This window comes from Tursiops truncatus, chromosome 16 (assembly GCF_011762595.2).
Source record: "Tursiops truncatus isolate mTurTru1 chromosome 16, mTurTru1.mat.Y, whole genome shotgun sequence".
Classification (NCBI taxonomy): Eukaryota; Metazoa; Chordata; class Mammalia; order Artiodactyla; family Delphinidae; genus Tursiops; species Tursiops truncatus.
In genome coordinates, this window is record NC_047049.1 from 76080044 (window position 1) to 76106900 (window position 26857).

Consider the following 26857-nt stretch of genomic DNA (forward strand, 5'->3'; position numbering starts at 1 on the left):
TCGCGGCCGCTGTGCTGTTATTATTAAGGCACTTTTGACTGTGTTTCTTTGAGGAAACAAGTATAGACAAGGTTAAAAAAAAAAAAGAAGTTATTCTGTATCATATCCCAGAATGGGTCCCAGCCATTTCTCAACCTCGGCCACAGACATGCTCTTCCTCAAAGCATAATCCTCAATCTGCAAAAGATTAAAAGCAGTTTATTAAACCAAAATGATAAGACTTTGTGAACTCAAGTTTACACAGCATTCGCCAAGATACATTAAGTACGTTTTACGTCTTTTGCCTTAACAGTAATCCACTGAGTTAAATGGAGACAGATATTTATCTATTCATCGAGGTGCCTTATTTTCCGGGCAGAAAAACAACATGTCGTAACTACCTCAGGCTGAGAGCCTGGCTGGGGTGTGTGTGTGGCAGGGGTGTGGCAGGGGTGTGGCAGGGTTGGTCTCTGTGTAAACGGCAGGGCGAGAAACGGGGCAGTGGGCTGAAATCAAATCAAGACATAAACTGGAGTACATTTCTTCATCCTTTCCCTCTCATTTTCTTCTCACTCACATGTAAAATAAAACAGGTCTAACAGTTCCATTCAAAACAAGACAGGCCTCTAGGGATGCCACACACAATGAAACAGCTAACCTACCTGATCCTTGGAAATTTTCCCCACGGCAAAATATCTGGACCTCAAATTGGAGAAGTAAAGGCCGGATACCGCTGAAGCAGGTGCCATGGCCAGCGATTCTGTTAACCTGATGCCTGGGGAGAGCAGCATGGGGAGAAACGTTCATTTATTCAGTGCTGAGACAGGCCTGCCGAGTGGTAGGCTCCCAGCATATTCTTGTTTACAAGTGAATGAGAGTGAGCTTGTGCCTTCCAGGTGGACATGTGAGACAGCATGAAAGATGTGGGCAGACTCGTCTAGCAAATTCCCGCCAAAGGGATGAACAAATTCAGGATGTGCAGATCTCCTCTAACCTGGGGGGAGAGGCCTGGAAAAGACTCTCTACATTCTTATGCCTGCCCTCCAAGATCAGCCATGGAGGCTACGCCTGGGCCTTCTAGACAAGGACTCCAACCCTGCAGATGCGGACACCACCTGGACCTGCAAGTGCACCTGTGAGGCCAAGGCCACTAGGGGAATGACAGACAGCCAGGCCCCACTGAGGATGAGCCCACACCAAGGCTATCTAGTCTACGCCATTCACATTCTGGACAAGGCAACGGAGCGACGTAAAGGCTCGGTGCTTTGCCAAAGGTCGCCCAGCTGGCTTACGGCAGAAACGGGTCCCCAAGTCCCCGTCTCCTGTCTCCTGGAGCCGCTGCCATCCTGCCAGCCTAGATTCAATGAGCCTCATAGCTCTTCATGTCCATCTACATTCCTTTAACGTCTTCGGCGTGGATGGCACGCTTTTGATGAACGCCACTGAAAACAGTACACTGTGTTCACAGTGGTGCAGAAGTAAAGAGAGAGGGAGCAGAAGAGAAGGGTGGGAATTCTGTGAGACGAGGGTCCAGAGACACTCCTAGAAGTGGTGGAAGGAGAGAGCGACGTGAAATACATTATTAAAGGTTACAAAGGTCGCTCAATAGTGGAGAGACACACGTGTAATAGGAAAATGGGGCAGGGGATGTACGGGCTGATGTGAGTCAGCTAAGCTCCCATCTATTGTAGGTGAAAAGAAAATAATGAAAACTGATAAACCTGAAAATGGTGATAAAAGACCACTACTCAACAATAATTCTACAGGGCCTCCATGTGCACGAATTGAAATGAGTTTCTTTTCCTCCTGTTAAAATAATAATAATATAAGGGCCTCCCTGGTGGCTCAGTGGTTGAGAGTCCGCCTGCCGATGTGGGGGACACGGGTTCGTGCCCCGGTCCGGGAAGATTCCACATGCCGCGGAGCGGCTGGGCCCGTGAGCCATGGCCGCTGAGCCTGTGCGTCCGGAGCCTGCGCGCCGCAGCGGGAGAGGCCACGGCAGTGAGAGGCCCACGTACTGCAAAAAATAATAATAATAAATAATAATAATAATATGGAGGTGAAGGACTAGAACACACTGCTGGAAGTGAGAAACGACGGGATCAGGGATCTCACTGTAAGCCTCTCCATGTCTCCCACCTGCTCCATCCGCACGCCTTCCCCCTGCTACCGTGTGTGTAACATGAGGCAGGATGCGCGCCTGCCCGGTGCTGACCTGTGTGCCGCTCCACGTCCGCCAGCCTCCACATGGTCAGCTTCTCGGTGTGGTCGGGCTGGCTGGGGTAGCCGGGCGCCGGCCGGATGCCCTCGTAGCGCAGCCTCCGCAGGTCGGCCACGGCCAGCTGCTCGCCGCCACAGTAGCCCCACAGCTCCCTGCGGACCCGCACGTGCAGCTCCTCGGCGAAGGCCTGGGGCGGAACACACCGTCGGACGGAGGCGGGAGCCCTTCTCCTGCCTTCCCTCCTGCCCTCTGTCCCGCCCGCAAACACACCTCCCTGACCCGACAGCAGGTGGGGGAACCGGCGAGAGGGATGGGCCGGGGGCTCAACTCATCTGTACTGTCATCAGCTGCTCTGCGGCTCAGTTCTGGCCTCAGCCCAGGCTCTCAAGGATCATATTCAATGATCCGAGGATCCGAGGCCCTTCAGACCTTTCTCTGACGCTCAGGCTACAGCTTGTTGTGGCCAGAAGGAGGAGCGGGGACCATGACAGCAGCCAGTGACTCTGCTGTGAGCCTCGGGAAAAGGGGAGCGGCTCCCACAGCTTAGGCTGCCCCACCCGACAGAGGAAGATGAGGGATCTACAGGCGAGCCCAACATCACAACGAGAAGCTCTGAAACAGAACCTGTTTGGCTCTTTGCAGGGTCCTCTGGAAAACATCAAATCACAAGCACAGGGCGACACCAGAACCAAGACAATGAAGTCAAGGCTCCACGGGCCACTCCAACTACAGCATCGCTGAAGGGTACTCTGTGCCCAAAGATGAGGCGTGAGAGTGACTCGAAAATACAGGATTTAAGAGTATGTGTGCTGTCAGAGCCAAACACACACACACGCACATGCACACGTGCGCGCGCACTCTGGCCTCAGGGCACCGCGGCTCTACCTCGGCCAGCCGGTCCCCCAGTGCCTTGACCATGATGCTGCTGTAGTCGTCACACTCTTCCTCGTAGGCCTTGCTCAGCTCCTCCACCCCGAAGCAGGCGACGGCAAACAGACCCAGGTAGTCAGGGACGCCCGAGTGCAGAGGGGCGATGAAGTCCGAGAGGCAGAGGTAGGGGTCTGCGCTGGCAGAGTCCTTCTCGGCCTTGAAACACAAGGAGTGGGCAGAGTGGCCATTAGCATGGAACTGGCACCAACACACAGAGAAGAGCAATCGAGCACCTTCCCAAGAATACAGCTTCAAATGGGGCTGTTTTGTTCACTGTTACATCCCCAGCACTTAGGAGAGCGCCTGATATGTAGTGAGTGTTCAATAAACATGTGTTGAATAAATAAATGGAACGAGATTTTTAGAAAGATATGACATGAAATGACATACACGGTCGAGAAACCAGTTAACTCGCTCATTCACACACTGACCAAACATTTACTGAATGCCTACAGGAACTGGAACCCTAAATATTCATATAAAAAGGTTTTCTTTTCCTCCAAAAGTGTTTTCAATTCAAGACCCACATTAAATCCTAAAGTTATGTTCAAAGGGGGTCCACTAAGTGTGTAAGCCTCTACTTTACATCGACAGAAGCAGTTCAACAAACGGCTAAGGTCAGCAACACAGGGCCACGTGCTGTCCACCACGGGCAGTGGGTCAGGGGATGGCTAAGGACACTGCTGGGCTGGCCTGAAACCAATCAAAAAATTGAGCAGGATCTGCTTCTGGGGTTCTCTCCTCAGGCCAGGTGGCCATCCTCGCCTGCTTTCCATCTTCAGCTGATGACTGACTTATCCCTGCTATTGAGCTGACAAATAAGGTCTTACACATACTTCACAATCAACACGTTTGCTGAGAAGGTAAATAACAAATGACTAATATTTACTGAGTGCTGACTGTGTCAGGCACTGGTCTTGGTGCTTTATACGAATTAACTAATCCAATCCTCTCAACAACCTTGTGAAGTAAGTGACACCACCAGCTCCATTTTATACAAGAAATCCAAGGCAGCGAGAGCTTGAAGAACTAGTTCAAGGTCAGACAGTGGCAGGCCCATGGGTCTGATCCACAACCAATGCTCTTGACCACTATACAACACTGCTTAGGACAGATCAATTAATGAGCAGTCAACCCAGAAGCTTCACAGCTATTTGCTTGCCAGCTCTGGAAACAAGTACAGTCTAATCGACATTGGGCAAAGAACAGTTAACTGGCTGCAGACAAGAAGGTATTTGATGAAGGCAAGTGGAAATGTCACAGAGCCAGGGCCAGCTATGCAGGGAGGAGCTGCCTTCCACTTGTACTCTGCCCAACAACTGCTCTTTGCTAACAAAAGCCAGGAGAAACAAAGTTTCCCAGCACAACAAGGAGAGACAGGTCACAGAGCCACACAGCTCTTTAAAATAGACAGCGATCAGAGCCACTCAGAACAGAAGACTCCCGGAGCAGTAAGTCACTGCAGCCAGAATTTTCCAGCGTACTGGAAAAAAGCACATCCTTAGAAATAGCTATCTGGGTAGGTAATACACGTACTTTGAAAAGTCATTATATTAAATGCCCTAATACAGTCCCCCACAGACTGCCTGGACATGAATGGTGTTGGATGTAAAAAGAGGTCAGAGGACACAGGGCTTGAAGGATGGAAATTCAGGCCAGGGTGGAGGTTTCTGACCTTAATTACTTCTTTAAAAGAAAAGTCACCACTTCCCTAGTGAGGAGGGGCTAGAACTTAACATTAGAATCCTCTTGTGTTCTGAGGTGTCTGAGCCTGAGTGCACGGAGTGAGGATGCACCAGGCCTGGGTGCAGAGACTGAGGATGTACCGGGCCTGGGTGCACACAGTAATGGTGTAGCTGTCCCCGTTTAACTTGTTATGGTACTGTTTAATGTCCCAAGTTTAAGGATTCCCTCAGACGTTGTTATAGTTAAAACATCTGACATTATGAATTACATTGTGATTATGATTAAAAGCAATACTATCACTCCTGAATGACTGAAAATGGTAATAAGACCATGCGAGAAGCACTTGCTACTGTCCTTTGTTAATGACTGGTGAATTCTGGCTCCGATTCTTGATCAGGGCAGCTTTTTTTTTTGCGGTACGCAGGCCTCTCACTGTTGTGGCCTCTCCCGTTGCGGAGCACAGGCTCCGGACACGCAGGCTCAGCGGCCATGGCTCACAGGCCCAGCCGCTCTGCGGCATGTGGCATCTTCCCGGACCGGGGCATGAACCCGCGTCCCCTGCATCGGCAGGCGGACTCTCAACCACTGCGCCACCAGGGAAGCCCCAGCTCATTTTTTATAGCAGCTAAAGGGACATGCTTACAGATTTGCATGTTTAAAGGTGGGGTCATAGGAGAGGGAGCCGTGTGGAGGAGAGCCTGTTCTATGACCCGGGAGAAGCCAGTGGCATGAGAGAACAGCCATCGGGGCGTGGACAGGCTGGGCTCTCCCCTCCGAGCTGCGCAGCTCAGCGCACTCTCCATCAGCTTTTGTTTTCACCTCTGCAAAATGGAAACATATAAACTGCCCGACAACAGGTTGTGTGGAAATGAAACAAGATGGTCCATTAAGTGCCCTGCTAAGCAGCTGGCCCCTGGTAGACATCCAGCGAATGTGTCTGCTCCCCACCCCCCGTCTTCGCCTTGAGAAAGGAGCCGCCAGCCTATTTTAATGACAGGCCCGGATGCAAACCAATGTTCTTGAGCAAGTGAATGTCCACCTGTGCATGACCCCCCGAGGCAGCAGCAGTGTTTCTCCTCACCCATCCAACCCCGACAGGAAACACCTCCCTCCTGCTGGTGCCCGAGAGGCCCAGCTTCTAAACCCACACTGGCCCCTTCTCTACATCACAAATGCCTTGAGCTTGGGGCTGTGACTGGTCATTTGGGGTGAGGTGGGGCAGAGCTATGCTTACACAAAGTTCAAACTTACACCATTCTTATTTATGTTTTGTGAGTGCTTAAAACAAAGAGTAGGGCAATGTGTCCGCTGGCCGCACGGCCTCCGCACCTGCTGCCTGAGTCCGTAGAAGGTGGCGATGGGCTCCACGGCCTGGGGTGCCGCGCCCTCCGCATACAGGTGGATGTCGTCCTGGCTGCTCTGCGCTGGCCAGAACCCAACCACGCCCCTGGCGTGGAGCTGCTTCTGACTAATCAGTGCCTGCAGCATATTTTGGGCATCATCATAGACTTTTTTGGCTTCTTCACCTGTTAGGAAAATATCGTAAGAATTCACTTAGAGATGCCAATAATAACCAGCAAAGCATGCTTCTTTTTAAAACTACTACCTCTCCTCAGTCATCTTCTCTCTTCACCCCTCTCTTTTCCCCTCAAATAGTTTAAAAATCAGTGTTTGCCATCAGCAACCCCAGGTGCATGAGCTAAGGGTTCAGCAGTTCTGCTAAGTGCAGCTCCCGTACACAGTCTGCTTTGCCAGCTCAAGCCACTTATTTTTCCATTTAACAAAAGGCAGAGAGCCAGCTCTTGGCTCCGCGCAGCAATGTGTCAGACAGAGAGCGAGACAAGGCAGGCCAGACCCTTCCACCACCACGTTCCTGGTGCACAGACAGCTCCCCTGACCTCGCCGTGACCCCTGGGGGTGCAGAACAGCCTGAGGAGTGGAGTGTGACTTCAGTGCTGCTCCTGGATGGCCCAGCCCAGGGCCCATCAGGCCCTCACCTGGTTCCGGCGGGAGCCAGTGGGGTTAGGGTTAGGCTTTCTGTCCGGGCCTGGCCAGCCCTGCTTCAGTCACTCAACTGCTCATCTGTGATCACCCGGGAGCAGATCAGAATGAGAGGCCCTTGCCCACTGCTGCACCTCGGCTAGCCTGGGAGCTGCTGAGTCACAGCACCTAACACGCACCCCAGGGCCCCCCCAGGAAGTGGGCAAGGGCCACTCTCCCAGGCTCCCCTCAGCCCTAACCCCACACACCCACCAGTCCACCCCCCACCTCGCTCCGAGCTGGCTGTTACAGAACCCTTTGAAGGGCTTAGTGTTTCGGTCCCATGTCTCTGGGGGCAGGGCTGACAGCGAGACACAGGGCTAGCAGTTTATCTATCAACTAGCTTGTCACCCCCAGCCCCTCCCCAGCAGGCACAATAGCCTCCTTGCCGGTCCCCAAATCAGCCCACGTGTCTGTGCCTTCCCACTCAGTCTCCTCGGCCTGGAGTGTCCTTTTCTTCATCACCACCTCACATTCCCAGTCCCAGGCCCAGTAGCTCCCACTAATCTTCAAAAAGCAGTTCAAACACCACCTCCTCCAGGAAGCCTCTCCTGATGTCCCACTCTGAGGTCTGACTCATTTCCCTGTGTCCACAGAAGCTGGGCCTTGGTACCGCAGCAGGAGCTCGTCCTGCTGTACGGGAATCACCCGCCAATGCTGCACCAGCCAGCCGGGTACCAGACGGCAGCGATGATACATCTTCTTTTTGATACATTTTTCTTTCGTTTATCCCCAGTGCCCAGCATGTAACTGATGTCAATAAACATTTAGTAAAGAATGGATAAATGAAATGCGAAATGTAGTCAGTAAATAAGGACCAACCCAGCAGATTACAAACTGTCAAAGAGCCAAGCGGATGGAACAGTACCCTTCATCATGTCATAACAGTAAACTCTCTCCTGCATAATCCACCCCGCTGCTCACCATCTATTCTTGTCTTCAAAGTCCCAAGACCATGTCTCGGATACCAGAGCAGTATGGAAGGACTTACTGAACTAACCTACAGCTTTGTCGTCAAATATCTTGGGAAAGCCTCGGTTTGGGTATTTGCCCCGGAGCTGCCAGACATCGAAGAAAGGCTTCCAGTCAATGTAGTCCACCAGCTTCTGCAGGTCGTAGTCTTCAAAGACCCGAGTCCCAAGGAATGTGGGCTTCACTACAGGACAGAGTGAGAGGCGTGAACCCTGGCGCCGGCCTGGGGCTCAGTGCCACTCATGCCTGGTGCCGCCTGCGGGAGGCCTTCCCGCTCTGTTGGCTCCCACGCTCCGCCTCCCTCCTGTCACCCGGAGGAGTTGTTTTACAAAGAGGGGAACTTGAAATTACTGAGGAGAAGGAGTAATTCGCCAGCACATCTTAAAAAAAACTCTTCTTCCCCTGCAGCTGACTGACTGCACCGCCCTTGGAAACTCTTCCCTCAACCCTCCCCACCAACACCCCCGCCCAAGAAACAAGACAGACTGGGGTTGATCTCACTTGTACAAATGAAGATGATACTAAAAGAAAGAGCACTGGAGAAAGACACATGTAACAGGCCACTTCCATAACGTTTAAAAACATGAATCAATAATTGATCAATGTATTGCCTACTGAACATATGCACATAATCGAAGTCTGCAGAAATGCACGGAAATGAGGCATCAAATTCAGGATCCTGCAGGGCAGGGAGGGGCTCACAGTAATTCCCACATGTATGGTTTTGTCTTTTTTAAGTGGGCAGTAGCTTATTCCTTAAGTGCCTGGTGGAGGTACACGAATGTTCAATACAGTCTTCTTTACGCCTCCTTGTGAATCTAAAAAAGATCCTAAGTGAAATACTGGTGAAGACTTCAGAGACAGACGGTGCCACTGGGCTTCCTGAGGCACCAGTACCGCCCCGTGCCACCAAGTCCCGTTTGGTTAGGCTGGGGTCCAAGGTGACCACTCCGCTGCCCGCTTCCCAGCCCTCACACCCTCAGTTTCCTGATCTGCAAATAAGGATCAGAGAACTTAAACTAAAGCACCACGCTCAGGTGCTCAGGGATAACACGGAAGTCTCGAGAGTGTTTTTCCCTCGTTAGACAGTAACAGTGAGAGGTGAAAGTACAGGAAAAGAAAAGTATGTGCAGCTTCTTAATTTTGCCTGGAAATCTCTACCTTTTGACATAGTTCATGGTAGCTTTCCCCCATGTGTTCCTGGTCATCTTTTTATTATACAGGACAATCCTTGCTTTGTAAATATTCCATTATACTGGTTTGTTTGGTAATGAAAAAGAAATTACAGCTATTCTCCTGACTGAAGTGCCACCCTGCCTGGAAAGTCAGGGAAACGCTCTGCTTCCGGGTCACTCAAGGGTGTTATTCTTGAATGAGCTTGTCGGCCAGAGTTGGAGATGTGTTTGAGGTTTTACCACCAAAGACCTAGAGAGAAGAACCTTTCCTTCTCTCTTTATTGACTTCTTGCAACTACGCTAGGGCTGGGTTGTCCTTAGGGGCCCTACATGGGGCTTAAACAGCCACTTGAAAAGTGTCACCACTGCCACCTGGTGCTGCAGGCCTTCAGTGGACTATTGCCACTGACATGTATTTTGGACGCTTGGCCTGGCTAAAGTGGGCTCCCCCTTGTGATATTTTTCCAATTTCATACTGAAAGGAAAAGAGAAAATAATAGTTTGGACTATATAGTGATTTATATTTTTTCTAAGGTTTACATGTCTTATTTTATCCTCACATTTCCATAAAGTAACTTCTTTTTTACATATTAGAAACTGTCAAACATGGAAGCAATATGCTCAAGGTCACTTGGGATCAGAACCCAAGCCTCCCAGGTCCCCATCTGCCTTCTTCTCACTAAACCGCACTGAACTCAGCAGGACTGAATCTAGAACCCAGCTCACCTACGTTTCCAATTTAATCCACTCTACTGAGTGTGTGCAGAACACGGGGATCGTGAGCAATGAAAGTGGATTTGAGATGTTACCTTGGAAATACAGATTCAATTAATATAACCCCTGTTCACCCTGTCTCGATTTTGCATTCGTGTCACATGCCTCTTTGAAACTGTCAAAACGTCTTGCACATTTTATTCCTTCATGAACACCTATGCAAGGCAAGAAAAGTGGCTAGAAATCAGAAGGGCAAGAAACCAAATGAAAGAAATCAAAAGAGGGAAGCATCCAAGAGAGAATGAGAGTGAACAAAAATAGGAGAGCCTGCTTCACTGCAATGTTTTAAGGTCTGTTCAACGCACAGGCATTTGCAATTTCAGACATTCCACGTCTGCACTTGGGCCCGCCTGGGACCTAGGCCAAGGTAGTGACAGCACCACCCAGGCAGGTCTCTAGAACTGGCTTCAACCTGAAGGAGGCCCACTCAAACAAAGCACAGAGGCAAGAGTACGGGTTTAGAAGACAGATCAGAGATAGAATGCTAGTAACCTCCCAAGTCATTACCCGAAACTCAGTTTCTTCAAGTAAAAGTGGGGATAATAGCACTTCCTGTGTCAAGGACTCAGAGCCGCTGCAGGTCAATCTCAGGACAGTGTTTAGTTCTCCATAAATGGCACCTGTAGACTTTTATTTTTGATCATCACTGAACATAATTAAGAGTTTTTAGCTGCCTGTTTGATTCTGCTGCTCAGTAAATGCAAACATCTCTTCAGCGCACAGTTATCACATGCACTTTTCTCTAACCAATAGCCATACAGACCTGGGGGAGGCTCTGACAGCCAGTCAATATGGAAACCGCTTTCTCTAGCTTGCCTTAAGGTTAAGTATCTTCTTTCCTATGAAAAAAGGAAAAGTTATTCAGTCAGAGACTCAGCGTTTCAGCTGCTACTATGAAAGCATGCCCAAGGAAGCTAGTAAATAAGTTTTGCAAGAAAAAATATGCTTTTATTCATGAAAATTCATATCCTAGAAAGCTCTTCCTTTTTCATCCAATATGGCTTCACATCAGCACCAGAACAATAGAGAGTAAAGATGCAATGAGCACCCGTTACATATGGATACGTAAATGCAAGGCGGACCTGCAGCCTTCACCGTGAGGCCTCCTGCCTGTACTTCACCTGAGGCTGGGATTAACTGGTGGCCACCGACCGCCCTGAGGCCCAGAAGGCAGAACCAAGAAACAGCCAAACGTAGGCAAACTAAGGAAGGCGAAGGCCAACCACAGTGCCCTGGTCCAGCTGACGCCTCAGAAACTTGTTCCCGTCTCGCTGTCTGTTATCCCATTTCACTTACCTGGCCACCCCTGAAATACACCCCCCGCCTCCCCATACACAAGGCCCAGCAAGCAGATAACCAGGAAGAAATATCCCAACGACCTCTAAGGAGTCATCATGCCTAGTCTCCATGCATCTCCTGAAGCTAGTCTACAGAGGGACAGTTCTTGAAACATTATTCTGCACAGAGAGCTTCGGGCGATCAGGCAGAGAGACTTACACTGGTCCTGCCTAATGTCTGCATTCTCTTCCATTATTTCCTCAAGCAGAAGGATCTGTGGGCGCCACCCCAGTACACTCAGTCCCCATCTCCCTGCTGCCTATGAGCTCATGTTTTATTCATTCTCATAAGTGGCAGCCAGCACAGCACCCAACACCTACTTCTTACTCAGTACATGTTTGGAGGAATAAATAAAATTAACCTTAATATAACCCAAAATTACTGGGAACACTGAAGAACGCTGATGTGAACTAGAAAGAAGGACTTCCCAAAAATGATCCCAAACCTTCCCCTCCTCCAAACAGCAAATTCACATTAAAAACTGTAGGATCGGACTTCCCTGTTGGTCCAGTGGTTAAGAATCCGCCTTCCAATGCAAGGGATGCAGGTTAAATCCCTGGTCAGGAAACTAAGATCCCACATGCTGTGGGGCAACTAAGCCCGTGCGCCACAACTAGAGAGCCCGCGCACCGCGACTACCGAGCCCGTGCACCCTGGAGCCACGGGCCACAACTAGAGAAGCCCGCGTGCCGCAACGAAGATCCTGCGTGCCACAACTAAGACCTGACGCGGCCAAAAAAAAAAACCAAAAAACTGTAGGATCGTTTTATTACCCAAACAAGCGGGGACCTGTTTTTGTCACTTACTTTGAGAGACTCATAATGGTCTTGTCTAATATCTTCATATTCTTCCATGATCTCCTCAAAGTACTCATCTTTTAGATTCTCATCTAACAGTTGAGAACACTGAAAATGCAAGATCAAAGTTCAATAACCATAGAGCAGCGAAAGAAGATAAAACATGAGTAATACTGGTCAGTCCTAGGGTCACCTCCTTCAGGAAGCCTTCCCATACTAACATCACTTCCTCTCCCTTCACCAGTTGTGCTAATGCCTGCCTGGCTTTACAGTAAAGGGTTAACTCAGCAGGCCTGGGATGCTCCAATGTTGCACGTTACAAAGAAGAGACTGGACTTTGACCGCTCCTGGGAGATAAACTCTAAGCCCTCAGAATATCCTGCCTGATAAAGAATGTCTTTGTCTACCTGGGGCCTCAGGCCATCCCAGAAAGTTTATGCTAACGATGTGAATTATGGGGGAACTTGGCTTCCGTGCTATCTAACCTCTGGAGGGGTTGAAGCCTGAGAACCCCCTAAGGTACTCAGACAGGTCAGACAGGTGAGCATGCCCTGCCTATGTGACTGGCTTCCAATAAAAGCCCAAGACACTAGGGCTCAGGCGAGCGTCCCTGGTCGGCAACACTCTGTACATGCTGTCACACATCATTAGTGGAAGAATTAAGCTCTGTCCGTATGACTCCGAGGGGAGAGACACCTGGATGCTGGTGCCTGGCCTTCTCTAGATTCCACTCAATTTTAATCTGTATCCTTTCATGGTTATAAACCGTGATTGTGAGTATAACAGTGTTTCTGAGTTCTGTGAGTCCTAGCAAATCACTGAAACTGGGGGTGGTCTTGGGGCCCCAAAACACACTGGTTAGGTACCCCCTCTTCAGGGTTTCAAAGATACTCTGTTCATCTCTCCATCACTGCATTTACCACAGGCTTCCAGCATCTGCCTAGGCATCTACCTCCCTGACTAGAGGACAGGCCCTGTGAGGGTAGGATTGCACCTTAACCACCTTCGTGCCCCTGGCTTCTAACGTGGGGCCCAGCACATAGAAGGTGCATCCTCACAAAATGTTTGCTGATGGAATGAGGCTGATCTTCACAGTAAACCATGAGCTTGTGCTAAAATAAGAAAGGAAACTGATCATCTGAGAAAAGTGAGGCTACTCAGTAAACTGTAAAACTAGAATCAGCTAAATAGTATTTATGACTATGATTATCAAATAGGTAGAACAGCTGCCACCAAAGCTCAAAATAAAATCACAAAGGAAGAGGAAATGGCTGCTGCTGTTCACATCAGTTCCAAAATCACAGCACTGCCCCAACCCTGCATCCTCCAGCAGGATTTTCTAACACACAAAAAGGCAGGGAAGTTCAATACCATTATCTGAAATGGAGGAAGTTCAGCTGGGTGATGGCTAAAGTGCCCATCAGCTTCAAATGTCTATAATTCTGTGTGAATTGTCTGAGTATCTCTAATAAAAATCCAATCACCTGTGAGTTAGTATAAAACCAAATCACTTTATTAAGAAATATAATCAGTAAAGGCCATTGTGATAAGCCTAAAAACAGGCTCCCAAAGGGTATGCATACTAGAGTAATTCCCAGTCTTACGTGAACCTCACCTCAATGGAGTCCTCATTTAGGAAATCCAGCAGAGCTCATGAAAACAAGAAAGGATGTCTACTCCTGAGCTCCCCCAAAGTACATGCAATCACTGTTTTAAAACACTGTTGCGTTCTGCTAGAATTTAAACTCTGAGAAAGTAACTCCCCGATTTCCAGAACTTGACAGCATCCAACACAGGAACTACTGGGTAAATGGAAGGGGTTGCTGCTGTTGCCTGGTCCCTTCCACACCCCCCGTGGAGCTCCTGCTGCCAGAGCTGCGGTAACAGGCCCCTCCCTGCCCAGGCTGACTTGCTCAATGGAAACAAGCTCATGGCCAATTATATGGGCTAATCTATGTGGTCCTTCCATCACAAAACCAGAGTCCATCCTGTGTTTTCTTGCCAACCATCAGACATAGTAGAACTTTTCCTTTTTTTTCTTTTTTCTTTCTCACGGCAAATTGCAGCACAATTTATGTTGGGAATATGTTGAAAATTTATTTTCTAATTTAAAGAGGACTGAATATTCACACCTTGTTTTTTATTTTTTTTAAAAAAAGGAAAGAGAGTAAGGGGGCATCCATCATCCGGTCTAAATCTCCAACTATTATGTACGTAATTGCCACATTTTGGAACCTTTCAAATAAATACATGACACAGTAGCTAGAGTGTAAACCTGCGTCATGATCACTGCAGTGAGATCAAAAGACTCTGAACCATCAATCAATCTAAACAAATCAACCTAAACACACTGTACCACTGACTCCCGAAATGTGTCACTGGCAATTACCCAAATGATTTGCCATCAGACTTATGTCTGAGTAATTTCAAAAGGTGGCTGTTTCTTTGTATATGAGAAGAGCCAACTACTGTTGACTGCCTGGCTGGACCGAACGGTAAAAGGCACAGACACCCACGCCTCATCCTCTGCTGGCTTCCAGCTGGGTCCACGGGGCTTTAGCTCTTCCAGACGGTGGAGGAGTGTCCTCGGAAGAGAATCAAGGGACCAAGTCATTCCCAGCTAAAGTCTTCCCCGACCTGTGGGGTCAGTGTTACCACTGTGCATGCAAACGGGACCAACGGCCTGGTCTCCAAACAGGAAATGTTCACAGTCATTCATTAGCATTTGAAAACAGGAATAAGCCTTAAAGAGAGGCTCACTGGTTACTCAACCATGGACCTGACATAACCTCTTTACGAAACACTATCCAAATATAAGATCCAAAAAATTATTTTTAAATTGAGTTGTAGAAATGTAGTTTATTTGCATGTTAGTCTATCTCAATGGCAATTTAAATAACTGCAATTTTATGACTCCAGCCCGATTTAATTTTATCCTTCTTAATAAAGGGGACATTAGATATTAATGGAAACAAGTTTAACTAACGCCTCACAGAGTAAGAGCACCTGCATTCAAATCCACACCTGTTGCTTCAGGGATGTGTGGCCTCAAGAGTTACTAATCTCTTCGTTCCTGTTTCCTCACCTCTAAAATGGGGATAATGAAAGTATCCTCATGAGGATAAAAGTATACCTCATGAGGATAAAATAAAAAATCCATGTGAAGCACTTAGCACAGTGCTGGGTACACTATAAATATTTAATAATGTTACTGATTATTGTATAATTTTCATATAAGTAAATTCAAAGATCTGAAAGAATTCCTTTGGAAAATGGCTCAGGAAATGTGTCGCCCTGGTCCAGGCTGCGTGACAGTGCCTGGTAGTGTCACAAGTCACCAGGCCCCTCGCCTGCAAATGTGAAGGTTGGACTAGATTAATGGTGCTTAAATTGTGCTCTTCCAATGAGAACCAGGAATGGGATGAGGGGTGGAAGGGGCTGCTCTCCTTTGTATACTACTGAGTTTTCAGGGGAGACATCACTTGCAAACAAGGTTTCTGTGGCTAAAACAAACTTGGAAACCACTGCACCACATGGTCACTCAGATTCCCACAACCTATTATATCCCATTATTCAGTGAAAATAATGAAACACGTAAGAAGAGACGATGTTAGGCTTCACTGATGGAGAAAAGCAGGAAAAACCACTTAGGTAAGTTCTTTATTATATTTACCAAATTCTGTGTTTTCAACATATATCTGTGAATGCTTTTCTGCCCTTGGGTAGGGTCAACTGGCCCATTCCAGATTAAACGTTTTTCTACCTGGAAATGGGTCATTAAAAAAAATTCTACATTCCTTACTACTCAGCCATAAAAAAGAACAAAATAATGCCATTTGCAGAAATATGGATGGACCAAGAGATTTTCATACTGAGTGAAGTAAATCAGAAAGAGAAAGACAAATTCCATACGATATATGGAATATATATTCCATATATCCATATATAAATTCCATATATCCATATATAAATTCCATATATCCATATATAAATTCCATATATCCATATATATCCATATATAAATTCCATATATCCATATATAAATTCCATACGATATATTCCACCTATATGTGGAATCTAAAATAGGACACAAATGAACTTATCTATGAAACAAAAACAGAATCATGGACATACAGAACAGACTGGTGTTTGCCAAGGGGGAGGGGGTTAGAAGTTGTAAGCTTTTATATAGAGAATAGATAGACAACAGAGTCCTACTGTATAGCACAGAGAACTGTATTCAATGTCCTATATTCAATAATGCAAAAGAGAATCAGGCTCCCTGACTTCAGACTATACTACAAAGCTACAGTAATCAAGACAGTATGGTACTGGCACAAAAACAGAAATATACATCAATGGAACAGGATAGAAAGCCCAGAGATAAACTCACGCACATATGGTCACCTTATCTTTGATAAAGGAGGCAGGAATGTACAGTGGAGGAAAGATAGCCTCTTCAATAAGTGGTGCTGGGAAAACTGGACAGGTACATGTAAAAGTATGAAATTAGAACACTCCCTAACACCATACACAAAAATAAACTCAAAATGGATTAAAGACTTTCATGTAAGGCCAGACACTATCAAACTCTTAGAGGAAAACATAGGCAGAACACTCTGACATAAATCACAGCAAGATCCTTTTTGACCCACTTCCTAGAGAAATGGAAATAAAAACAAAAATAAACAAATGAGACCTAATGAAACTTCAAATCTTTTGCATAGTAAAGGAAACCACAAACAAGACAAAAAGACAATCCTCAGAATGGGAGAAAATATTTGCAAATGAAGCAACTGACAAAGGATTAATCTTTAAAATTTACAAGCAGCTCATGCAGCTCAATATAAAAAAAAACAAACAACTCAATCCAAAAGTGGGCAGAAGACCTAAATAGACATTTCTCCAAAGAAGATATACAGATTGCCAACAAACACATGAAGGAATGCTCAACATCATTAATCATTAGAGAAATGCAAATCATAACTACAATGAGGGGGCTTTCCTGGTGGCGCAGTCGTTGAGAGTCCGCCTGCCGATGCAGGGGACACAGGTTCGTGCCCCGGTCCGGGAAGATCCCACATGCCGCGGAGCGGCTGGGCCCATAAGCCATGGCCGCTGAGCCTGCGCGTCCGGAGCCTGTGCTCCGCAACGGGAGAGGCCACACAGTGAGAGGCCCGCGTACCGCAAAAAACAAAACAAAACAAAAAAAGAGATGAATGGATAAAAAAAATGTGGCACATATATACAATGGAATATTACTCATAAAAAGAAACGAAATTGAGTTATTTGTAGTGAGGTGGATGTACCTAGAGTCTGTCATACAGAGTGAAGTAAAAGTCGAAGGAGAAAAACAAATACCATATGCTAACACATATATGTGGAATCTAAGAAAAAAAAAGGTCATGAAGAACCTAGGGGCAAGACAAGAATAAAGACACAGACCTACTAGAGAATGGACTTGAGGATAAGGGGAGAGGGAAGGGTAAGCTGTGACAAAGTGAGAGAGTGGCACAGACATATATACACTATCAAATGTAAAATACATAGCTAGTGAGAAGCAGCCGCATAGCACAGGGAGATCAGCTCAGTGGTTTGTGACACCTAGAGGGGTGGGATAGGGAGGGAGGGAGGGAGACGCAAGAGGGAAGAGATATGGGAACATATGTATATGTATAACTGATTCATTTTGTTATAAAGCAGAAACTAACACACTATTGTAAAGCAATTATACTCCAATAAACATGTTAAAAATATATAAATAATGCAAAAGATTATTAAAAAGAATGCATATATATGCATAACTGAATTACTTTGCTGTACAGCAGAAACTAACACAACGTTGTAAAAAACTATACTTCAAATAAAATTGATTAAAAAATTCTGCATTCCTTTCATCTCTGGCACAGAGTTAAGAAGTGCCCATTCATGTTTGTAAATATTTGTCAATGGCTGAAATCTCTCTGGGTTGGTGTCAAGGTCCAAGTGTCCTGGCACCCTTCCTATTACTCAGGCCAGCACTGCTGCAGCTGGCTCGGGGGTGGTGCCGGAAAACACAGGACACACACACCCGTCCTCCTTCCGGCAATGCACACACCCGCAGTGACCACGACACGAGCCCAAGGATATTTTTTCACATTTCCCTAGTACAATTAAACAGAAGATCAGCTCTGTGCTTTGTGACCACAGGGAGGTGTGGGATAGGGAGGGTGGGAGGGAGGAAGACGCAAGAGAGAAGAGATAAGGAAACATATGTATATATATATAACTGATTGATTTTGTTGTAAATCAGAAACTAACACACCATTGTAAAGCAATTATACTCCAATAAAAATGTTAAAAACAAAAACCAATAGAAGGTTTTGGACAATACCCTCAACTCAGAGCCCTCTGTGTTGCCCCTTCAACGCAGCTCTAACTCTCAGGCTCTCTGTTGCCCCTACGCAGGAGCTCTAACTCTCACCACTCTGTTTGCTCCTTCAGAGCGCCTCTAATTCTAAGCGCTCTCAGCTGCCGCTTCACAGCAGCTGTAAACCTCAGCGCTCTCAGTTGCCCCTTCAACGCAGCTCTAAACCTCAGCGAGCTCTGCTACCCCTTCAACGCAGCTCTAACTCTCAGCGCTCTCTGTTACCCCTTCACAGCACCTCTGACAAAGCCTCAGCCCTCTCTGTTGCCCCGTCACAGCAGCTCTAACTCTCAGCGCACTCAGTTGCCCCTTCAAAGCAGCTCTAACTCAATCTCAGCGCTGTGTGTTGCCCCTTCACAACAGCTCTAACTCTCACCACTCTCTGTTTCTGCTTCACAGCAGCCCTAACTCTCAACGTTCTGTGTTGCCCCTCCAACACAGCTCTAACTCTCAGCGCTCACTGTTGCCCATTCACAGCAGCTCTGAATAAATCTCAGGGCTTTCTGTTGCCCCTTCACAGCAGCTCTGACAAACACTCAGCGCTCTATGTTGTCCCTTCCGAGCAGCTCTGACTAAATCTCAGCGCTCTCTGTTGCCCCATCACAGCAGCTCTAACTCTCAGCGCCCTGTGTTGCCCCTTCAACGCAGCTCTAATGCTCAGCACTCTCTTCATTGCCCCTTTACAACAGCTCTAACTCTCAGCGATCTCTGTTGCCCCTTCACAGCAACTCTAACTCTCACCACTCTGTTTCCTCTGCCCAGAAGCTCTAACTCTCACCACTCTGCTTCCCCTTCACAGCAGCCCCGACTCTCAACGCTCTGTGTTGCCCTTTCAACAGACCTCTAACTCGCAGAGCTCACTGTTGCCCCTTCACAGCGGCTCTAACACTCACCACTGTTTCCCCTTCACAGCCGCTCTAACTCTCACCGCTATCTCTTGCCCCTTCACAGGAGCTCTAACTCTCAGCGCTATGTGTTGCCCCTTCTCAGCAACGCTAAATCTCAGCTCTCTGTTTTGCCCCTTCACAGCAGCTCTAACACTCAGCCCCCTCTGTTGTCCCTTCCGAGCAGCTGTGACTAAATCTCAGCGCTCTCTGTTGCCCATTCATAGCAGCTATAACTCTCAGCGCTCTGTTGCCCCTTCATAGCAGCTCTCACTAAATCTCAGCGCTCTCTGTTTCGCCTTCACAACAGCTCTATCTCTCAGCGCTCTGTGTTGCCACTTCAACGCAGCTCTAATTCTCAGCGATCTCTGGTGCCCCTTCACAGGAGCACGGACTGACTCTCAAGCGCTCTGTGTTGCCCCTTCACAGCAGCTGTAACTCTCAGCGCGCTCTGTTGCCCTTCAGAGTAGCACTGACTAAATCTCAGCGCTTTCTGTGGCCCCTTCACAGCAGCTCTAACTCTCAGAGCGCTCTGTTGCCCCTTCAGAGGAGCTCTGACTAAATCTCTAGGCTCTCTGTTTCCCCTTCACAGCAGCTCTAACTCTCAGCGCGCTCTGTTGCCCTTGAGAGTAGCACTGACTAAATCTCAGCGCTTTCTGTGGCCCCTCCACAGCAGCTTTCACTCTCAGCGCTCGCTGTTGCCTCTTCAGAGCAGCTCTGACTAAATTTCAGCGCTCTGTGTAGCCCCTTCCCAGCAGCTCTAACTCTCAACGCTATGTGTTGCCCCTTCACAGCAGCTCTAACTCTCACCACTCTGTTTCCGCTTAATAGCAGCCCTCACTCTCAACGCTCTGGGTTGCCGATCAACACAGCTGTAACTCAGCGCTCACTGTTGCCCATTCACAGCAGCTCTAACTCTCAGCGCGCTCTGTTGCCCTTCAGAATAGCACTGACTAAATCTCAGCGCTTTCTGTGGCCCCTTCACAGCAGCTCTAACTCTCAGAGCGCTCTGTTGCCCCTTCAGAGGAGCTCTGACTAAATTTCAGTGCTCTCTATTTCGCCAAGGCAGCTTTAACTCTCAGCGCTCTCTATTGCCCCTTCACAGGAGCTCTAATTCTCACCGCTCTGTTTGCTACTTGACAGCAGCTCTAATTCTAAGCGCTCTCAGTTGCCCATTCACAGCAGCTGTAAACCTCAGCGAGCTCTGTTGCCCCTTCAACGCAGCTCTAACGCTCAGCGCTCGCTGTTGCCCCTTCAGTGCAGCTCTGACTAAATCTCAGTGCGCTGTGTTGCCCCTTCACAGCACCTCTAACTCTCAGCGCGCTCTGTTGCCCTTCAGAGTACCACTGACTAAATCTCAGCGCTTTCTGTGGCCCCTTCACAGCAGCTCTAACTCTCAGAGCGCTCTGTTGCCCCTTCAGAGGAGCTCTGACTAAATTTCAGTGCTCTCTATTTCGCCAAGGCAGCTTTAACTCTCAGCGCTCTCTATTGCCCCTTCACAGGAGCTCTAACTCTCACCGCTCTGTTTGCTACTTGAGAGCAGCTCTAATTCTAAGCGCTCTCAGTTGCCCCTTCACAGCAGCTGTAAACCTCAGCGAGCTCTGTTGCCCCTTCAACGCAGCTCTAACGCTCAGCGCTCGCTGTTGCCCCTTCAGTGCAGCTCTGACTAAATCTCAGTGCGCTGTGTTGCCCCTTCACAGCAGCTCTGACTCTCAGCGCGCTCTGTTGCCCTTCAGAGTAGCACTGACTAAATCTCAGCGCTTTCTGTGGCCCCTTCACAGCAGCTCTACCTCTCAGAGCGCTCTATTGCCCCTTCACAGGAGCTCTAACTCTCACCGCTCTGTTTCTGCTTCACAGCAGCCCTCACTCTCAACGCTCTGGGTTGCCCATCAACACAGCTGTAACTCAGCGCTCACTGTTGCCCATTCATAGCAGCTGTAACTCTCAGCGCTCTGTTGACCCTTCATTGTAGCTCTGACTAAATCTCAGCGCTCTCTGTTGCCCCTTCACACCAGCTCTATCTCGCAGCACACCGTGTTGCCCCTTCAACGCAGCTCTAACTCTCAGAGCTCTCTCTCTTTCCCCTTCACAGCAGCTCTAACTCTAAGCGCTCTCAGTTGCCCCTTCAATGCAGCTCTATAACTCACAGCACTCTCTGTTCCCACTTTAACGCAGCTCTCTCACCCCTCTCTATTGCCCTTCAGAGCAGCTCTGACTAAATCTCAGTGCTGTCTGTTTCCCCAAGGCAGCTTTCACTCTCAGCGCTCTCTATTGCCCCTTCACAGGAGCCCTAACTCTCACCGCTGTTTGCTAATTGAGAGCAGCTCTAATTCTAAGCGCTCTCTGTTGCCCCTTCAGAGGAGCTCTGAGTAAATCTTAGCGATCTGTGTTGCCCCTTCACAGCAGCTCTAAATCTCAAAGCGCTCTGTTGCCCCTTCAGAGGAGCTCTGAGGAAATCTCAGCGATCTGTGTTGCCCCTTCACAGCAGCTCTAAATCTCAGCGCTGTGTGTTGCCCCTTCACAAAAGTTGTAACTCTCACCACTCTCTGTTTCCGCTTCACAGCAGCCCTGACTCTCTACGCTCTCTATTGCCCCTTCACAGCGGCTTTAACTCTAAGTGCTCTCAGTTGCCCCTTCACAGCAGCTCTAACTCTCAAAGCGCTCTGTTGACCCTTCAGAGCAGCTCTGACTGAATCTCCGCGCTCTCGGTTTCCCCTCCACAGCACCCCTATCTCTCAGCCCTGTCTGCTTCTTCAGAGCAGCTCTAACTCTAAGGGCTCTCAGTTGCCCCTTCACAGCAGCTCTGAACCTCAGCGAGCTCTACTGCCCCTTCACAGCAGCTCTAACTCTCAGCGCTGTGTGTTGCCCCTTCACAGCAGCTCTAACTCTCACCATTCTGTTTCTGCTTCACAGCAGCCCTGACTCTCAACGCTCTGTGTTGCCCCTTCAACGCAGCTCTAACTCTCAGCGCTCGCTGTTGCCCCTTCAGTGCAGCTCTCACTAAATCTCAGCGCTGTGTTACCCCTTCACAGAAGCTCTCTAGGCGCTCTCTGTTGCCCTTCAGAGCAGCTCTGACTAAATCTCAGCGCTCTCTGTTTCCCCTCCACAGCAGCTCAATCTCTCAGCGCTCTGTTTGCTTCTTCAGAGCAGCTCTAATTCTAATCCCTCTCAGTTGCCCCTTCACAGCAGCTCTAAACCTCACCGAGGTTCACAGCAGCTCTAACTCTCAGCGCGCTCTGTTGCCCTTCAGATCAGTCTGACTAACTCTCAGCGCTCCCGGTTGCCCCTTCACAGCAGGTCTAACTCTCAGCGCCCTGTGTTGCCCCTTCAACGCAGCTCTAATGCTCACCACTCTTTACTGCCCCTTCAAAACAGCAATAAATCAGCGCTCTCCGTTGCCCCTTCACAGCAGCTCTAACTCTCAGCGCCGTGTGTTGCCACTTCAATGCAGTTCTAATTCTCAGCACTCTTTATTGCCCCTTCAGAGCAGCTCTAACTCTCAGAACACTCTGTTGCCCTTCACAGCAGCTCTGACTAAATCTCAGCGCACTCTGTTTCCCCAAGGCAGCTTTAACTCTCAGTGCTCTCTATTGCCCCTTCACAGCAGCTCTAAATCTCAGCGCTGTGTGTTGCCCCTCAACAACATCTGTAACTCTCACCACTCTGTTTCCCCTTCACAGCAGCTCTAACTCTCAGCGCGCTCTGTTGCCCTTCAGAGTAGCACTAAATCTCAGCGATTTCTGTGGGCCCTTCACAGCAGCACTAACTCTCAGAGCGCTCTGTTGCCCCTTCAGAACAGCTCTGAACCTCAGCGAGCTCTGCTGCCCCTTCACAGCAGCTCTAACTCTCAGCGCTGTGTGTTGCCCCTTCACAACAGCTCTAACTCTCACCATTCTGTTTCCGCTTCACAGCAGCCCTGACTCTCAACGCTCTGTGTTGCCCTTTCAACGCAGCTCTAACTCTCAGCGCTCGCTGTTGCCCCTTCAGTGCAGCTCTGACTAAATCTCAGCGCGCTGTGTTGCCCCTTCACAGAAACTCTCTCAGCACGCTCTGTTGCCCCTTCACAGCAGCCCTAACTCTCAGCGCGCTCTGTTGCCCTTCTTAGTAGCACTAAATCTCAGCGCTCTCTGTGGCCACTTCACAGCAGCTCTAACTCTCAGAGCGCTCTGTTGCCCCTTCAGAGGAGCTCTGACTAAATCTCAGCGATCTGTGTTGCCCCTTCACAGCAGCTCTAAATCTCAGCGCTGTGTTGCCCCTTCACAACAGCTGTAACTCTCACCACTCTGTTTCCCCTTCACAGCAGCTCTAACTCTCACCAATCTCTGTTTCCGCTTCACAGCAGCCCTGACTCTCTACGCTCTCTGTTGCCCCTTCACAGCGGCTTTAACTCTAAGTGCTCTCAGTTGCCCCTTCACAGCAGCTCTAACTCTCAGAGCGCTCTGTTGCCCCTTCAGAGCAGCTCTGAACCTCAGCGAGCTCTGTCGCCCCTTCACAGCAGCTCTAACTCTCAGCGCTGTGTGTTGCCCCTTCACAACAGCTCTAACTCTCACCATTCTTTTTCCGCTTCACAGCAGCCCTGAGTCTCAACGCTCTGTGTTGCCCCTTCAACGCAGCTCTAACTCTCAGCGCTCGCTGTTGCCCCTTCAGTGCAGCTCTCACTAAATCTCAGCGCTCTGTGTTGCCCCTTCACAGAAGCTCTCTCAGCGCTCTCTGTTGCCCTTCAGAGCAGCTCGGACTAAATCTCAGCGCTCTCTGTTTCCCCTCCACAGCAGCTCAATCTCTCAGCGCTCTGTTTGCTTCTGCAGAGCAGCTCTAATTCTAAGCCCTCTCTCTCAGTTGCCCCTTCACAGCAGCTCTAAAGCTCACCGAGGTTCACAGCAGCTCTAACTCTCAGCGCGCTCCGTTGCCCTTCAGAGCAGCTCTGACTAACTCTCCGTGCTTTCTGTTGACCCTTCAGATAAGTCTGACTAACTCTCAGCGCTCCCGGTTGCCCCTTCACAGCAGCTCTAACTCTCAGCGCCCTGTGTTGCCCCTTCAACGCAGCTCTAATGCTCACCACTCTTTACTGCCCCTTCACAACAGCAATAAATCAGCGCTCTCCGTTGCCCCTTCACAGCAGCTCTAACTCTCAGCGCCCTGTGTTGCCACTTCAATGCAGTTCTAATTCTCAGCACTCTTTATTGCCCCTTCAGAGCAGCTCTAACTCTCAGCGCACTCTGTTGCCCTTCAGAGCAGCTCTGACTGAATCTCAGCGCACTCTGTTTCCCCAAGGCAGCTTTAATTCTCAGCGCTCTCTATTGCCCCTTCACAGGAGCTCTAAATCTCACCGCTCTGTTTGCTACTTGAGAGCAGCTCTAATTCTAAGCGCTCTCAGTTGCCCCTTCACAGCAGCTGTAAACCTCAGCGAGCTCTGTTGCCCCTTACAACGCAGCTCTAACGCTCAGCGCTCGCTGTTGCCCCTTCAGTACAGCTCTGACTAAATCTCAGTGTGCTGTGTTGCCCCTTCACAGCAGCTCAAACTCTCAACGCGCTCTGTTGCCCTTCAGAGTAGCACTGACTAAATCTCAGCGCTTTCTGTGGCCCCTTCACAGCAGCTCTAACTCTCAGAGGGCTCTGTTTGCCCCTTCAGAGGAGCTCTGACTAAATCTCTAGGCTCTCTGTTGCCCCTTCACAGCAGCTCTAACTCTCAGCGCGCTCTGTTGCCCTTCAGAGTAGCACTGACTAAATCTCAGCGCTTTCTGTGGCCCCTTCACAGCAGCTCTAACTCTCAGAGCGCTCTGTTGCCCCTTCAGAGGAGCTCTGACTAAATCTCTAGGCTCTCTGTGGCCCCTTCACAGCAGCTCTAACTCTCAGCGCTATGTTTTGGCCCTTCACAACAGCTGGAACTCTCACCACTCTCTTTCCCTATCATAGCAGCTCTAACTCTCACCACTCTGTTTCCGCTTCACAGCAGCCCTCACTCTCAACGCTCTGGGTTGCCCATCAACACAGCTGTAACTCAGCGCTCACTGTTGCCCATTCATAGCAGCTATAACTCTCAGCGCTCTGTTGACCCTTCATTGTAGCTCTGACTAAATCTCAGCGCTCTCTGTTGCCCCTTCACACCAGCTCTATCTCGCAGCACACCGTGTTGCCCCTTGAACGCAGCTCTAACTCTCAGAGCTCTCTCTGTTTCCCCTTCACAGCAGCTCTAACTCTAAGCGCTCTCAGTTGCCCCTTCACAGCAGCTGTAAACCTCAGCGAGCTCTGTTGCCCCTTCAACGCAGCTCTAACGCTCAGCGCTCGCTGTTGCCCCTTCACTGCAGCTCTCACTAAATCTCAGCGCGCTGTGTTGCCCCTTCACAGAAACTCTATCAGCACGCTCTGATTGCCCCTTCACAGCAGCTCTAACTCTCAGCGCGCTGTTGCCCTTCAGAGTAGCACTAAATCTCAGCGTTTTCTGTGGCCCCTTCACAGCAGTTCTAACTCTCATAGCGCTCTGTTACCCCTTCAGAGGAGCTCTGACTAAATCTCAGCGATCTGTGTTGCCCCTTCACAGCAGCTCTAAATCTCAGCGCTGTGTGTTGCCCCTTCACAACAGCTGTAACTCTCACCACTCTGTTTCCCCTTCACAGCAGCTCTAACTCAGCGCGCTCTGTTGCCCTTCAGAGTAGCACTAAATCTCAGCGCTTTCTGTAGCCCCTTCACAGCAGTACTAACTCTCAGAGCGCTCTGTTGCCCCTTCAGAGCAGCTCTGAACCTCAGCGAGCTCTGTTGCCCCTTCACAGCAGCTCTAACTCTCAGCGCTGTGTGTTGCCCCTTCACAACAGCTCTAACTCTCACCATTCTGTTTCCGCTTCACAGCAGCCCTGACTCTCAACGCTCTGTGTTGCCCTTTCAACGCAGCTCTAACTCTCAGCGCTCGCTGTTGCCCCTTCAGTGCAGCTCTGACTAAATCTCAGCGCGCTGTGTTGCCCCTTCACAGAATCTCTCTCAGCACGCTCTGTTGCCCCTTCACAGCAGCTCTAACTCTCACCGCGCTCTGTTGCCCTTCAGAGTAGCACTAAATCTCACCGCTTTCTGTGGCCTCTTCACAGCAGCTCTAACTCTCAGAGCGCTCTGTTGCCCCTTCAGAGGAGCTCTGACTAAATCTCAGCGATCTGTGTTGCCCCTTCACAGCAGCTCTAAATCTCAGCGCTGTGTGTTGCCCCTTCACAACAGCTGTAACTCTCACCACTCTCTGTTTCCCCTTCACAGCAGCTCTAACTCTCACCAATCTCTGTTTCCGCTTCACAGCAGCCCTGACTCTCTACGCTCTCTGTTGCCCCTTCACAGCAGCTCTAACTCTCAGCGCTCTCAGTTGCCCCTTCACAGCAGCTCTAACTCTCAGAGCGCTCTGTTGCCCCTTCAGAGCAGCTCTGAACCTCAGCGAGCTCTGTCGCCCCTTCACAGTAGCTCTAACTCTCAGCGCTGTGTGTTGCCCCTTCACAACAGCTCTAACTCTCACCATTCTTTTTCCGCTTCACAGCAGCCCTGACTCTCAACGCTCTGTGTTGCCCCTTCAACGCAGCTCTAACTCTCAGCGCTCGCTGTTGCCCCTTCAGTGCAGCTCTCACTAAATCTCAGCGCTCTGTGTTGCCCCTTCACAGAAGCTCTCTCAGCGCTCTCTGTTGCCC

The 26857-nt window shown here is 49.1% G+C and overlaps 1 protein-coding gene across 4 annotated transcripts in view; it reads right to left on the minus strand.

Annotated features, from left to right (window-relative positions):
• MTR (5-methyltetrahydrofolate-homocysteine methyltransferase) overlaps nucleotides 1-26857 on the minus strand; it is a 297858-nt gene continuing 271001 nt past the window's right edge. For all 4 annotated transcript variants that reach the window (XM_073793635.1, XM_073793634.1, XM_033841771.2 and 1 more), the window contains 8 exons: nucleotides 11922-12020; nucleotides 10541-10616; nucleotides 7857-8012; nucleotides 6146-6342; nucleotides 3086-3286; nucleotides 2195-2387; nucleotides 642-754; nucleotides 1-177 (listed from right to left, as the gene is read on the minus strand). In XM_073793635.1, the coding sequence (XP_073649736.1) occupies nucleotides 91-177; nucleotides 642-754; nucleotides 2195-2387; nucleotides 3086-3286; nucleotides 6146-6342; nucleotides 7857-8012; nucleotides 10541-10616; nucleotides 11922-12020 (1122 nt within the window). In that variant the 3' untranslated portion in view covers nucleotides 1-90. The remainder of the gene's footprint in view (nucleotides 178-641; nucleotides 755-2194; nucleotides 2388-3085; nucleotides 3287-6145; nucleotides 6343-7856; nucleotides 8013-10540; nucleotides 10617-11921; nucleotides 12021-26857) is intronic.